This window comes from Callospermophilus lateralis, chromosome 15 (genome assembly GCF_048772815.1).
Source record: "Callospermophilus lateralis isolate mCalLat2 chromosome 15, mCalLat2.hap1, whole genome shotgun sequence".
Taxonomy (NCBI): Eukaryota; Metazoa; Chordata; class Mammalia; order Rodentia; family Sciuridae; genus Callospermophilus; species Callospermophilus lateralis.
The window spans coordinates 63944950-63959582 of record NC_135319.1 but is presented as its reverse complement, the minus strand read 5'-3'; the positions used below and the strand labels follow the sequence as shown (position 1 = coordinate 63959582).

The window sequence follows — 14633 nt, the reverse complement described above, 5'->3', positions numbered from 1 at the left end:
TTGGCTACCCCGCCCTTCTGTCTCCCAGCTTGGCCACTTAGCATTCCCTGGAAGTCCAGTGCTGAAGTAGGCGGGGAGAACAACCCATGGCCCCAGCCCCTCCTCTGGGCACCCCCAGGCTCAGGCATGGGAGGCAGGCGGCCATGAGCAGTTTGGCAAGTGACAGACTGGCCATCTGGAAGCTCATCTCTCTTTCCTCTGATTCCAGACTTGGAGATCACAGTTCCCATTCGGCACTCACAGCACCTGCCTGGAAAAGTGGAGTTTGGAGTCTATGAGAGCGGCCCCAGGAAAAGCGTCTTCCCCCCAAGGTCGGAGCTGAGACGAGGAGACTGGAAAACGGACAGTACCTCCAGCACAGCGAGTAAGCAGCCCACCCAGCTGGACTCCAGCCGGAGCCACAGCACCTTCAGAGACATTCCGTTATGAGCCCAGAGATCTCAGTTGGGGCCTGATATGTTTGTTTGGTTTTTTTTTTTTTAATGTATTTTTCATTGTTGATGGGCTTCATTTTATTCATTTATTTACATGCAATGCTGAGAATCAAACCCAGAGCCTCACACATACTGGGCAAGCACTACACCACTGAGCCACAATCCCAGCCCCCTCATATGGTTTTGAGAGGTGTAAAATATGGGGCATGGTTAGCCTGTGAGGTTTCTTCTTATCTTGTGAAGCCAGGTTGCATGATATTCTTCTTCTTCTTCTTCTTTTTGTAGTTGGAGATGGACAGCATGTCTTTATTTTATTTGTTTATTTTTATGTGGTGCTGAGGATCGATCCTATGGCCTCACAAGTGCAAGGCAAGCACTCTGTCACTGAGCTACAGTCTCAGCCCTACTCTTCTTTTTTTATAAATGGCAAAACCTAACTATAATATGTTAACATTTATTGAGCATTGGCCATATGTGAAGCATCTTTGTAGATTATTTCATTCTCACAAAACCTTTATAAGGTAGGTACTTCGACTTCTGTTTAATGAGGAAGAAACTTCGAGGCTTGGTGCCTGTCCTGGGTTGAGAAGCTAATGTGGTCAAGCTGGGATTTTAACTCCCATCTGGATCCAGAGCCAAGATTCTTGACCCCTATTTTGCTGCTTCTCCAGCTGTGCTAAGGGGAAGGCAGGGGTGCAAGATCAGAAGCATTAGAAAACAATGGACCCAAATTCAAGAATTCCAGCTTTACTGGTGGTTGAGAATCTCATTAGGAAATGTCTTCTTTTGGCTTGAAAGCTTGAATAGGAGTCTAATTGTAGCAGACATTGCCTGCCAGCAGGCGGGCAGGGGTTGGGAGCTTTGTTTTCTCATCCAGGACTGTGTTAGCTGACTCCAGACACACTGGCTTCACAAGCCCAATAGGTTGGGCTTCTCTCGTTTTATACATTTCCATGTTATTAAAATAGCTAGAAAAGCAATGAAAGAGCCAGAGAGAAGCTGAATTTCAGAACTCATGTCTCCTTAGAAGTGAGTCAGAGAACCCCAAAATGAATGTTGGAGCAGGAAGGTCATGTAATTTGAGGTTCTTAATCCTTTCTACATCACAACCCCCTTGAGAATCCAGTATGTGTTATGGATCTGTTCTCCAGAGAAATCCACACATCTGTGCACACACACACACACACACACACACACACACATTCACACACACTCATAATCCTAATTTTGCCCATCTGTGGACCTACATCAAGAATCTCTGAACTAGTTGCCCTCTTTATTCCATAGATGGGTTATTTGTGACCCAGAGAAGAAAAATTTTTTGTTCAAGGCCACACAGCCAGAGAGCATCAAAAGTGGGAGTAGAGGGCTGGGGTTGTGGCTCAACAGTAGAGCACTTGCCTAGGACGTTCGAGGCCCTGGGTTCGATTCTCAGCACCACATAAAAATTAAACAAAATAAAATTATTGTTTCCAACTAAAAAATAAATATTTAAAAAATAAATAAATAAATAAAGTGGGAGTAGAACCCAGCCCTTGGTCTCTTTCAGGTTAAGGTTCCTGCCACCATTACCTGTCCAAATACATCCAAAACTTAAACACTACCACATGGGAAGTCTAGATTGTACAGAGGAGAAAATCTCTCTATTAACAGTGGGGGTGATAACGTGTAGTCACCCCTCCCCGCCCCCACCAGGCCATTTGGGAATTCCAACAACTTGAGAAATGGGAGAGAGTTTTGTAGCAATCTCAGGTGGCAGAGGAAGCAAGGGGCAGAGAGTGCTGCTCTGGACACATGGGAGAAGAAAAATGTTAGAGCAGGCTCTGGTGAGGACAGTGTATTCCAGAGTTGGGGAGGGGACTGACAGCTGGAAATTTGACAAGACAAATGCAAAGTCCCCATTTCATATGAAGGGTACTATAATTGAAAACAGGTTATGTACATATTTTACTTTGGAATAGGTTAGGGTTAGGACAAGATGGAAAAAAATAGACTGTAGTTTTTACTTTGTGTAGTGGTTTATTGTCCAGGGATGGCTACTCATCAGTTAGAAAATGTTACTAAATGACAGACTAATGGATTGTATGCTATTTTGTGGCTATTCGTGACACTCAGTTCCTTTTTTATAGTTTCCATTATCTACTGCTATGTAACAAACCACGCCCAAACTTAGTTGCTTGAAACATAATCACTTATTTATGCCTGATTCCATAGCTTGAGCATATTTGGAGAGATTGGCTCATACTTCCCCTGTGTGGCATTGGTTGGGGTCACTCATGTGACTACAATTCGCTGGAACATCCAAGATGGCCTCTTATCCTCCAGGGCCTCCCTCCACATAGCCTTTAATTCAATAGTCTGGACTTCTTACAGGGCAACACAGTCTGGAAAGGGAACATTCCAAGAGGAGGAGTCCCATTTGTGCAAGTGCTTATCAGGCTTTGGCTTGCATCAGTTGCACTTGCTAATGTTACATTGGCCAAAGCCCACAGTGAGGAGGAAGGGGGCACACAGAGGCATGGATACCGTGAGGCGAGTTTCACTGGGGTTCCTACAGGTTGGCCTGTTACCTTGAAATTGAAGACGATGAAGAAAAATATTACCATGAATCAAATGCTTGCTTTTTGTAGGCATTACCACATGATCTAATTCATCCTATACCACAATGTCATGAGTTTCTACATAAGAAAATTGACTTAGAGAGGTTAGGCAACTCGTCCTGGGTCTCTGTGCAAGAATGTGGGGTTGTCTCTGGGGACTGAACCCAGGGGTGCTTTACTGCTGAGCTACATCCCCAGCCCCTTTTATTTTTTATTTTGAGACAGGGTCTTGCTAAGTTGCAAGGCTATTTTTGAACTTTAATCATATTTACCCTTTCTTGGTTTCTTTTTTTGGGAGGGTGAGGGGTAGCCCGGGATTGAACCCAGGGGCCCTCAATCACTAAGCTACATCCCTGGGCCTTTTGATTTTACTTTTTGAAAACAGGGTCTTGCTAAGTTGCTTAGGGCCTCACTAAGTTGCTGAGGCTGACTTTGAACTCTCAATTCTCCTGCCTCAGCCTGCCAAGCCACTTGGATTACATGGGTCTTGTTTTGTCTTTTCTTTCCAGCACTGGGGATTGAATCTACCACTTAGCTACATCCTCAGCCCTTTTTTATTTTATTTTGAGACTATGTTTCCCAAGCTGGCCTTGAATTTGTGGTCCTCCTGCCTTAGTCTCTTGAGTTGCTGGGATTATAGGCATGTGCCACTGTGCTTGGCTCTCTTGTTTGGTTCAGGGGACTGAACCCAGGGGTGCTTTACCACTGAGCTACATCCCCAACCCCTTTTATTTTTAATTTTGAGACAGGGTCATGCTGAGTTGCAAGGCTATTTTTGAACTGGCAATCATCCTGACTTAGCCTCCCAAATGGGATTACAGGTGTGCACCACCATGCCCAGTGTGCCTGGCTCTTCCTGTGCTCCAATCTTGGGGAAACCTTGCCTTCCAGATGAAAATAACTCCCAGGGCAGAGAGGAAGTATGAGGGTGTCTGGACTCTGATCCATCAACTATCTCCACAGTCACATCTTGAAACTATCTCTATTTTTAGAGCTAAATAGCTGCCATCTTTGGGAACTACAGAAAAACATTTGCAGATCAATTCTGGTTAGAACTGAAAATTTAGGCCTGAGATTTTAGTGTTATGTCTAAGAGAACAAAAGTTCCATTGCAGAGAGTCTTTCTCCTAGACTTTTTGGTCTGGATTTCGTAAGAGTTATACTGTAGGCATTTCCTTTTCCTCCTCATTCATTCATCCACCCAAATAGTGAGCAGAGCTCTATGCAAACTGGGCTGACTGCATGCTGGAGACACAAAGATGAAAACAGAACCAGATCCTGTCTTTAGGGGTTTGTGATAGAGGAGAGAAAATACAGAAACAACACAAGTTAGATGCTCATCTGATCCTTCTTCCCTGATGACAGGACCTGGTAAGGGGTGGCACTGCTCTCCTACCCCCTGGCAAGACTGAAAATGATGGGGAGTGGGGCCAGGGCCTCCTACTAACTGTTCAACTCAGGGCAGATATGGGCCAGAGTCATCAGCCAAGAGAGGGGACAGGGCTGGGCAGTTGAATCTGGGGGCTGAGGTTTGGAACTAAACATTGGGGTTAACGATTTAAAGATGCCAAGGGAGTGAATAGTGGGAGCACATAGGTATGAATTTCCAGAATTATGGGGCCAGTAGCCATGATGGCTTTTTTACTTCCTGCTAGCTAACAGATAACCTTCACAACAACAGTCTGGATCTTTGGGAGGAAATGTGATGCTCAATCATGAATGACCACAGGCAGATGGCAACCCAGGGCCCAGGAGCTGCATTTAGCTGGAGGAATCTGGGGGAAGTTTTGATGACATTTGTCAGTGATGAGGAGGTTTTAGACTTGTGGACAGCAATGAGCCAGGGGGAATGGGGATATAAAGACATTCTAGCCAGGCGGACAGTGTTCTGGTAGATAGGGACAGGATCCCATGTTCTTCTTTTTTTTAGATCCCATGTTCTTTAATAAACAAATTTTAATTTCCTAGTTTACAGATATATTTTGCCACATTATTTGAAATTTAAAAATCCCATATATAAGGAACTCAAAAAACTTAACACCAAGAAAACCAAATAACCCAATTAATAAATGGGCTAAAGAACTAAACAAGAAGAAGAAATACAATTGATCAAGAAAGATATGAAAAAATATTCAACATCTCTAGTAATTAGAGAAATGCAAATCAAAACTACTCTAAAATTTCATCTCACTCCAGTCCGAATGACAATTATCAAGAATACAAGCAATAACAAATGTTAATGAGGATGTGAAGAAAGAGGTACACTCAGACATTGCTGGTGGGACCACAAATTGGTGCAACCATTATGGAAAACAGTAAGGAGATTCCTCAGAAAACTTGGAATGACACCACCATTTGACCCAGCTATCCCACTTCTCAGTTTATACCTAAAGGACTTAAAATTAGCATACTACGGTGACATAGCCACATCAATGTATATAGCAGCTCAATTCACAATGCTGAACTATGGAACCAACCTAGATATACAGATATATGGATAAAGAAAATGTGGTGTATATACACAATGGAATATTACTCATCCTTAAAGAAGAATGAAATTGTGGCATTTGCCAGTAAATGGATAGAACTAGAGAATATCATGCTAGACGAAATAAGCCAGTTCCCCAAAATCAAAGGCTGACTGTTTTCTTGGATATGTGGATGCTAATTCACGATGGGAGGCGTTGGGAAAGAATAGAGTTACTTTGGATTAGGTAGAGGGGAAAGAAAGGAGAGGAGGGGGTATGGTGGTAGGAAAGATAATAGAGTGAATCAGACATTATTACCTTATGTACATATATAACTACACAACTGATGTGATTCTACATCACTTACAACCAGAAGAATGAGAAATTATACTCCACTTATGTATGATGTTCAAAGTGCATATACTGTCATTATTAACTAATTAAAACAAATTTTAAAAATCCCAAGAAACAATCCAAAATTACAACCTAACCAACTCTTTTCCAGCTAACATCTAAATAAATTAGGTCAAAGTTGATACCATAAGCAGGTCAAAACTAAGACTACTTACCTGCAAACTAAAATGATTTGGACCTATTTTAAGAGGAAACTCAGCAAACCTAAGATCTGGTGATACGATCAGTGGCATTATTGGTAAATCAAAGTTAAAATCTTCTTGCAAAATAGTTGATTAACTCTTACTCTTCCTTCTTCACTGCTAGATCACCATGTGATTAGGCAGCTTCTAATGCTGTACTAGACAGTACAGTAGCCACAGGCCACATGTGGGTATATATATATAGTGAAGTTAATTACAACTAAATAAAATTTAAAATTCATCTCCTCAGATGCACTAGTCATGTTTCACACCAGCTACCATTTTGGATAGCCCACAATGGAATATTTCTAGAAAGTTCTATTGGGTAGTGCTATTTAATGACAGAGGTGATGAATTCCCAACTCAAAAACCTAAACACCTAAACACACATAGTCACAGTTTCTACCATGAGCTTAGATTATACTTTTGAATTTGTGTTTTGCATTTTTTTTTCTTTCTGTTTTTATGGTGTTGAGGTTTGAACCCAAGGTCTTGCACATGACAGACAAGTGCTCTACCACTCGCCTACATCCCCATCCCCTCCCCCCCCTTTTTTTCCATCCAAGTGTCTCTCCCCTAATTAGCATGGTATGTGGGGCTGGGGCTCTAGCTCAGTGGTGGAATGCTTGCCTAGCATGCGTGAGATTTGATCGGTTTGATCCCCTAGAACCACAATGAAACTAAACAAAAAACTAATACAAGGGGTGTATGCATGTGTGATTCATGCACTCATTTCCTGGACTTTCTCAATGAGCACTGCAGCAACAAAACTAGCTTGCAGATTTCAAGAGATACTGAGCAACTTAGAATGAGACCACCTCTACTTCCCTGCCTGTCAAATCAAAGTTCTCTTATCAAATAGGATTTTCAAGGGAATTAAATGGCAATCATGTCTCTGAAGCACTTAACGTGAGGTAAGCCCTCAGTCAATGGCAGCTATTAAGCCAAGAGTGGTCGTCAAAAAGTGAACCATTTCATGTCGTGCTGGAAGAAAAACTGAACTCTGATAAAAAGGCATATGATGGACACATTTGGGAGAATCCTGTGTTCACAGCTTATGTATTGTTTCTCTCCATAAAAATAAGTAAATGCTAGATCTCTGCATTTCCTTTCCTCCCGAGAGAATCCAACCGTCTGGCTGATTTTGTTCGTACCCTTTAGGTAGCACAAGTAACCGATCCAGCACACGGAGCCTCCTGAGTGTGAGCAGCGGGATGGAGGGTGACAACGAGGTGAGAACTGGGACTCCCACCCATCTGTCTGTGCTAGGTGTTGTTTCATTGCAAGAGACTGAAATCCAGGTGAAGAAGCCAGACACAAAAGGTCTTATATTAGAGGATTCAATTTATATGAAATCTTAGAAGAGGCAAATCCAGAGAGACAGAAGGACCACTGGTGGTTGGTAGGGGATGGTGGGAGGTGGGGAATGGGGACAAACTGCTTAATGGGCACTAATGGTTACACGATTTCCTTTTGGGGTGATAAAATTTTTTTCTTCCCATGTTGGGGATTGAACCCAGGGCCTCATGCATGCTAGGTGCGCTCTATACTGAGCTACATCCCCAGCCTTTTTTTATTCCTATTTTTGAGATAGAATCCTACTAAGTTGCTCAGGCTGGCCTTGAACCTGCCATCTTCCTGCCTCAGCCTCCTGATTATCTGGGATTACAGGTGTGTGTCACCATGCCTGGCTGTGAAATGTCTTGAGACTAGACAGACAGCAAAATTGTTCACTGTAAAATGGTTGGCTTTCTATTATGTGAATTTTCCCACAATTTAAAATGAAGGAAGGGATAATGGAAGGAAGAGAAGAGGGAGGAGTGGAAGGAAGGAAGAGGACAGAAACATTCAGACTAATTAAGCCAAAAGGGGTATCTATGGGAAGCAGCTGGGTGAGTCTCAGGAGATTCAGGGGCAGGGATCATGCAGGGACCTAGATCAGGAGCTGCAAGGCCTGCCAGTGGGACAAGGCCAAATGTGTGTGTCCTGTGTGTCCCAGAGCCAAATGCTCTTTGGTCTCTGCCTCTTTGTGCAAATCGGCTTTCTTCTCTCCTGTACTCTGGCTTTTCCTGCTTCTCCACATGTGCAGTGTCACAGTCCCCAGAAAGCCTCTGGGCAGAGAGGAATTTTAAGCTGAGGCCCCACTCCAAGTTGGCCCAATTTGGATCGGGTTGTATACCCTGATCTAGTGACCAGTGGCTGGGAGGAGCAGCAGGGACCACTTGCATCACTACCAACTCTGAAATCTCCTGAGAACAGGTCAAAGGAGGACATTTCTGGCCTCCTTTAAACAATGAGGATTTAAAGTCCAGGAGTTTGTAATAATTTGGGCCAGATTATCTTTTTCAGTTACTCCAGGAAGACATAAAAAGCTGCCTGGTGTTTCTGGGTTGATTACCAGATTATAGACACCTGTACAGTCAAAGCCCAAGAAGGGCTGATGGGTGGTGGGGATATGGGTGTCCAGCTATGTGGGTGGTTTAATGTAATTTTCACCTGTCTTTCTCATTTTCTTTGCTGCAGGACAATGAAGTCCCCGAAGTTACTAGAAGTCGTAGTCCAGGCCCCACACAAATGGATGGACCACTTACTATTCCCCTTGAGAGGCCTCCCAGGGTGCCTCCTCGAGCTGCCTCCCAGAGGTAACATTGAAGCTGATATGAAATATCAGGGAAGGGTAGGATTCAGGGGCTACCTGGAATGCCACGTTTTTCAGCGTGGGCTTTTCATTAACTTAGGTGATACTTTATTTAGTTGCAGATACTTTAAGTAGCAAAATGTACTACTTCATAAATGAAATCCATCGACAGATGTCAACTCATAAAATAAAGTTTATGTTTGACTCGAATCCAAGTCCTTAATATCGAACTCACTTGACTGTATTGTGGGGACAGTGCCTTTGGGAACAGGAGATAAGAAGGACTTGGAAATGAAATGAAGGAGGAAGCAGCCTGGCCTGTTAGGTGTGCACATGGCTCCAGAGCTACCCTCCTGGGGCCAGGTGTCCAGCTGATGAATTCAGTGCTTGGATGAATTTTTGCACTTTTATGTGGCTCAATATTCTTTTCTATAAAATGTGGTCACTATCAGAAGTCTCTCACTGAGTTATAAGGATGGAGTTCATAGCCTATGTTAAGAGTTCAAAAATATGAATGGTATGTCTTATGCAGAAGAGCAAACACCTGGAGATTTGAAGATGAGCATTAGCATAAAGAGTGTGACTAATATACTAGGCTCTGATGTATGTCTTTATGCATTTGGTACTGGACCTCTGGTAGGAATCTTCTTATAGTCTTTGTGGAGTAACAGAAAAAGTAGTCAAAGTTAGTTAGTGTATCCACTGATACAGAAAGGAGCCATTGGGAATAAAAGCCTTTAATTGTCTTAGGAGTTTAATTCTTTGATGTTTAAAATATAATATGCTAGGTGCAGGGGATAAGAAAGGAGGAACCCCCCCCACACACACACACACACAAATCTAGGATGTTTTTGTACATTCTGAAACTTTAACATATAAAGCTCATTAGTGGAATTTGTAAGGAAGCGTAACCAGGAGGCTTTTCTTCTGGTTTTCTGAAAAGAGAGGCCAATTTTGTGCTTTTCCATTTCTCCTTTGCTATTTACCACTTTTGCATGTGCTCCACCAACATTTATGAACTGACACCTGCCTCTCAAACATCCTACGGCCCCAAGCCGAACCACATTCGACAGGCGAATTTCCTGGTGTGGACCAGAGGGCACATACTAGAATATCACCACTCTACAAGGAACCTGAGTGATAATCTAGTCCAGTCCCTTGAATTTGCATTATGTTCTATTGGTTGAAAATTAGCTGGTGATTGTGGAGGCACCTTATTAAGAGCCATTATGGTAATAAATGCCATTATTTATTGTGGCAGGTTTTATATCAAACACAGTAGATACATTATCTTGTTTAATTCTCTCCACAACCCTAAGAGATGGATATTTAATGTTATCACATTTTGCAGATGCAGAAACTGGGGCTTGAAGTTGGATGGAGACTTGGTCTGTGTGACATACCTGAGCATAGCTGACTCTGGGACAGTTTTTTTTTGGGGGGAGGGGGTAATGGGGGGTTGAACTCAGGGGCACTTGACCACTGAGCCACATCCCCAGCCCTATTTTGTATTTTATTTAGAGACAGAGTCTCATTGAGATGCTTAGTGCCTTGCTTTTGCTGAGGTTACTGAATTCATGATCCTCCTGCTTCAGCCTCCCAAGTTGCTGGGATTACAGATGTGTGCCAACACACCCAGTTTAGGACACAGTTTTTTAGTCACTGTGTCAAGAAAGTCTCTATGTCAGAGGAGGAGACCCAAGATCCAAAACCTTTTATTCCTGAAGGCTGAGGACTTTGGGGGCAGTTGTCTAATTGTGTTAAAACAAAAGAGTTGCGCTGGGGTTGTGGCTCAGTGGTAGAGCACTTGCTTAGCATGTGTGAAGTCCTGGGTTGGATCCTTAGCACCACATATAAATAAATAAAATAAAGGTATTGTGTCCATCTACAACTAAAAAAAAGAGAGAGAAAAAGAGTTGTCGAATTTGAAACTATAGCTATAAAAGATTTTGTAGGATTTTGTTTATGGAAGAGAAAAAGAGTGATCAAGGTTCCAGAAACTAGAGACTGGAAACTGGGATGCACTTAAATACCTAAAAAGTGATGGCAGATGAATTATATTTGGGGAGTTTGAAAGAATGTTGTGAAAATTATGGGAGGAAAAGGGAAAAAATACTCTCTGTTAAAGAGACAGTATTTGCAAAGAAACCTGTAATTGATGGAAGTTGGGTTTTTCATGCATTTTTTTGGTGTGAAATAACATTTGCAAATATGCAATTGTATTGTAAGCATGTATTTTCATAATAAAATGAGGCAAACTTTGAGCAGGGAATAAAGTGAGATCCTCTCCTGAATGGCTTGGGTGACTGACCTGCTGGCAGGCTGCAGAGGCTGTGTGTCCCCATCTCACTCTCAGATTTGGGAATGGGTGACTGCTCTCAGCCCTTGTTCTCCTGAACCACCATTCCCACTCAAGCTGCACTGTCCGGTACAGCCTTGATCCCACACTATCCCAGATCTGGTCCAATCCTGGGGTCACTCCACGTTTTATCCCCAGAGCCTGAATTGCCATCAGCAGATAGCCTCCATACCTCCATTGTCATCTCCATCTTCATCTCCTGATGTTGACTGGGGATCTTCACCCAGATGCCCCACAGGGATGTCAGACACTGCCTGTGCAAAACTGAGCTCACCAGCCTACCAACCATTCTGGGCCCAAGCTGCCTCCTTCTCATGCATTCCCAGTCTGGGATTGTGGTATCATTCTTTCTCTTCTCTAAGCCCCAAACCCAAGAGTCCTCCTCAAGATTCCCCACTCCAGACTTTGCCCATTCTGCTACTCTGTCAGCTCTCAGAGCCACCCCCTCCTTCCCATCTGCCAGTGCCTAAGTTCATCTTGTAGGCCCACACCTACCTCCCTGCCTCTCATCAGTCCCTCCTCCACATGCAACCAGCATGCACTTTCTAGAACAGAAATAGCTGATGATGTCATTTCCTGGCTTAAGAGCCTTCAGATTTAAGTATGTGAATTAAGTCCCATTCCTCTCCTATATTCACCTATGCTCCAACCCATTAGGAAATCTGTGCTATTTTGTACTGTTTTCTTTCTTCAATCTGTTCCTTTTGCCTGGGAAGCTGTCTTTCTAGTCCCTTCCAGTCTCTGCTTATACATTCTTTTTGTCTCAGTCCAAACATTACCTCCTCTAGGAAGCCTTCCCTGATGTTTCCATGCAGAGTGTTTTTACTTTTGTTTCCCCAAATATCTCTATTCTAATCCACATTGCAACCCTTATTACATGCCTGTCTCCTTAAGTGGATGGTGAACCTTGCAAGAGGAAAAACTACTTTTGATTTAATTTTTTAAATGTTTCCCCTGGTGCCTGACACAGGGGAAACTGGCATGCACTTAAATACCTAAAAATATTAGGAACTTAGTAAATATTTATTGTGTAAATGGATGGATGGATTGTAACAGCTTGGGTTGGACTTCCTAAGCCCTTAAAACAGCCATCAAGCCACCCACCACGGTGCTGGTGGTTTGCACACAGTAGAAGGAGCTTCTGCACTCACCTACTGTGAGTTCCCAGTACATTTATTTGAAGAGTCAAAGAAAAGAAGGAAGATGGTGGTGAGGATTGGAGCAGGTGTGGTGTAACATTGCCTGGCATTTCCCTTGCTCCTTAGACCCCTTAGGGTGGGACAGTGTCAGCTCTGCGTAGGTAATGTCCTGTCACAGTTGAGGGGAAAAAGGAAAACTTTCACTAAGTATTTCCCTTTTGTTTTGAACTTATTTGGCCATTCACTAGTGAGTTGCCATCACTAGCCAACACTTGGATTTAAGGAAAAGCCTGTGACCTATATAACCAGAACCTGCTTCTGGAGGCCTCCTGCAGCCCCATGAGTTAATCCTTTAGTTTCCGACTGAACAAGGTCTGTGGAAATCCAACGAGGGACTGGAGAGATCAGGAAGTGAGTGGACTTGGGACACAGCTACATATTAACTAATAGGGAAGTTAAAAATTATGTTAAATAGAGTAAATGACCACACAAAGGCATACCAGAAAGGAGCCCTATTTTAAAAGAACATTAACCAACCTCAGGACTGAGTGCTGACGATGTGTGAACCAAAGTCTTCATAAGTGACCTGTCACCCTGAACAGGGAGGAGAAAGAGGCCAATGCCTACATGTCTCTGATCAGTCAACTCCAACTTCAGCTTCCCAGTGTCCTGGAGAGGCAGGCTCTCCACAGACCACTCCCCCATTTGGATCTAGAACCTTTCTACCTCCCAGGTTCCAATACATGTACAAGTCCCTTTCTCCCAGATGGGGTTTCCAGTCTGTTCCAGGAGTTGCTCATCAGAATGAAACACAGTAGATGAGCATGGAAGCTCTGCAAGCATGATATGGCATGCTCGCAGGTCCACCCAACTGCAGCGTGTGGCAGCAGAACGAGAGAGAGGCATTGGGAGGGAACTGTGTCTTGTAGAGGGAGATAAAGTACCAGTCTTCTGGGGAAAAGATCTTAGACTAACCTTTCATCCTCATAGTGAAATTTTTAGCTTTACTTCTCAAGTGCCTACTCTAAGCCCCAAACTGTGCTATCTACTTCCAGTTGTCATTGCTATGTCACACATACTCTAACGTAGGTGTCATTAACTCTGTTTGCCAGATGAGAAGACAGTCTCAGAGAAGTTGAATTTGCATACACACAGGTGTGCATAAATGTCTCCACTAGATGTTCCTGTATGTTCTTAGCTTCCCCTATCAAAACACTCAACAGAGTGTCTGAGTTGGGCTATTTTCTGTCTCATCTACACATTTACAGTATCTTAAGGGCCAAATCCATGCCCATTTTACTTGTTGCTACATACCACATCCAGGAATACATGCATGGTAGGCAAATGTTTGTAAAGAGGGGAAGGAAGGGAGGGAGGGAGGGAGGAAGATGTTTGGGGAGGGAGGGTTTCTCAACCTTCATTGTTCTCTTATAACACACAGTTTATGGGGCAGGCTGGGGAGAATGGGAGCAGACCACCCTTTCACTTTCACTGGATAAAGTTCAGTTACTCAGCAACAAAAAACACAAAACCATCTATCTCAGGGAGCAGGGCAGGAAGAGGTCCTTCTGTGGTTATTCATTGCTACTTCTACCTTGTTCCTGAAGTGGCCCTGCACTTCCCAGCTCCGTTTTTCATTTCCTTGACCTATGTAAAACTAATATTCAGGAGACATTTAGTAAATATTTACTCATTGATTCATTCAGTCCTCGAGTATGCAACTCCCGGGTAGCACAGTTCAATTACAGCATCTGACAAAGCTCTCTTTCTGGACTTATTGACTTGCTTCCAAGAGAATTAAATATTGGTTTTACAGCACACATGTGGAAATGCCATTTGTAATCATTGAACCTATCTGTAAATAGACTCGCCCTGATCTACCTGGAGTGTCATTTAGGACCTTACAAAAACCTTCCAGAATAACACAGAGAGGGGCTTTAGGAAAGCAAATGCAGAGTTGAAATAAGACCTAATGGTCCCACAGGAGGTGGTTCTGAGCAGCAGACTAAGTTCTCAATTCCTCTCTCAGCAGGCCTCCCTACCACACGTGGGCTCCTGCCTGGCTGCCTATTTGAATCACTGGTGTTTTAAGATCTAGGTTTCATTATTATTTAGGTGTGGTAAGGTCAACATATCAGGAGAAAATGGCCCCTGAAAAAACATAGTTCCCAAGAGCAGGGAAAATGTCACAGCATGGCGGGGGGCGGGCGGGGTGTGCACACACCAAGAAGCACCAGGGTTGGTTGGGAAGAAGAGGGAATGAAGGGAAGACTTAGGCAGGAACTGTCATTATGTTTCCATAGGAAGAAATGAGCGAGATAGGGTTGCTGATTTAGGATTGGCTAATGGGATCTGGAACATTGGCTCTCCCTAATTATCTCATATCTGACCCTGGGGAA

At 43.3% G+C, this 14633-nt stretch overlaps 1 protein-coding gene across 1 annotated transcript in view; it reads left to right on the top strand.

The window, feature by feature from the left end:
* The window catches only part of Pik3ap1 (phosphoinositide-3-kinase adaptor protein 1), a 118712-nt gene that overhangs the window by 100616 nt on the left and 3463 nt on the right, over nucleotides 1–14633 (top strand). Inside the window, exons 14-16 of the mRNA XM_076834424.1 lie at nucleotides 209–364; nucleotides 7260–7330; nucleotides 8622–8740. Coding sequence (XP_076690539.1) covers nucleotides 209–364; nucleotides 7260–7330; nucleotides 8622–8740 — 346 coding nt within the window. The remainder of the gene's footprint in view (nucleotides 1–208; nucleotides 365–7259; nucleotides 7331–8621; nucleotides 8741–14633) is intronic.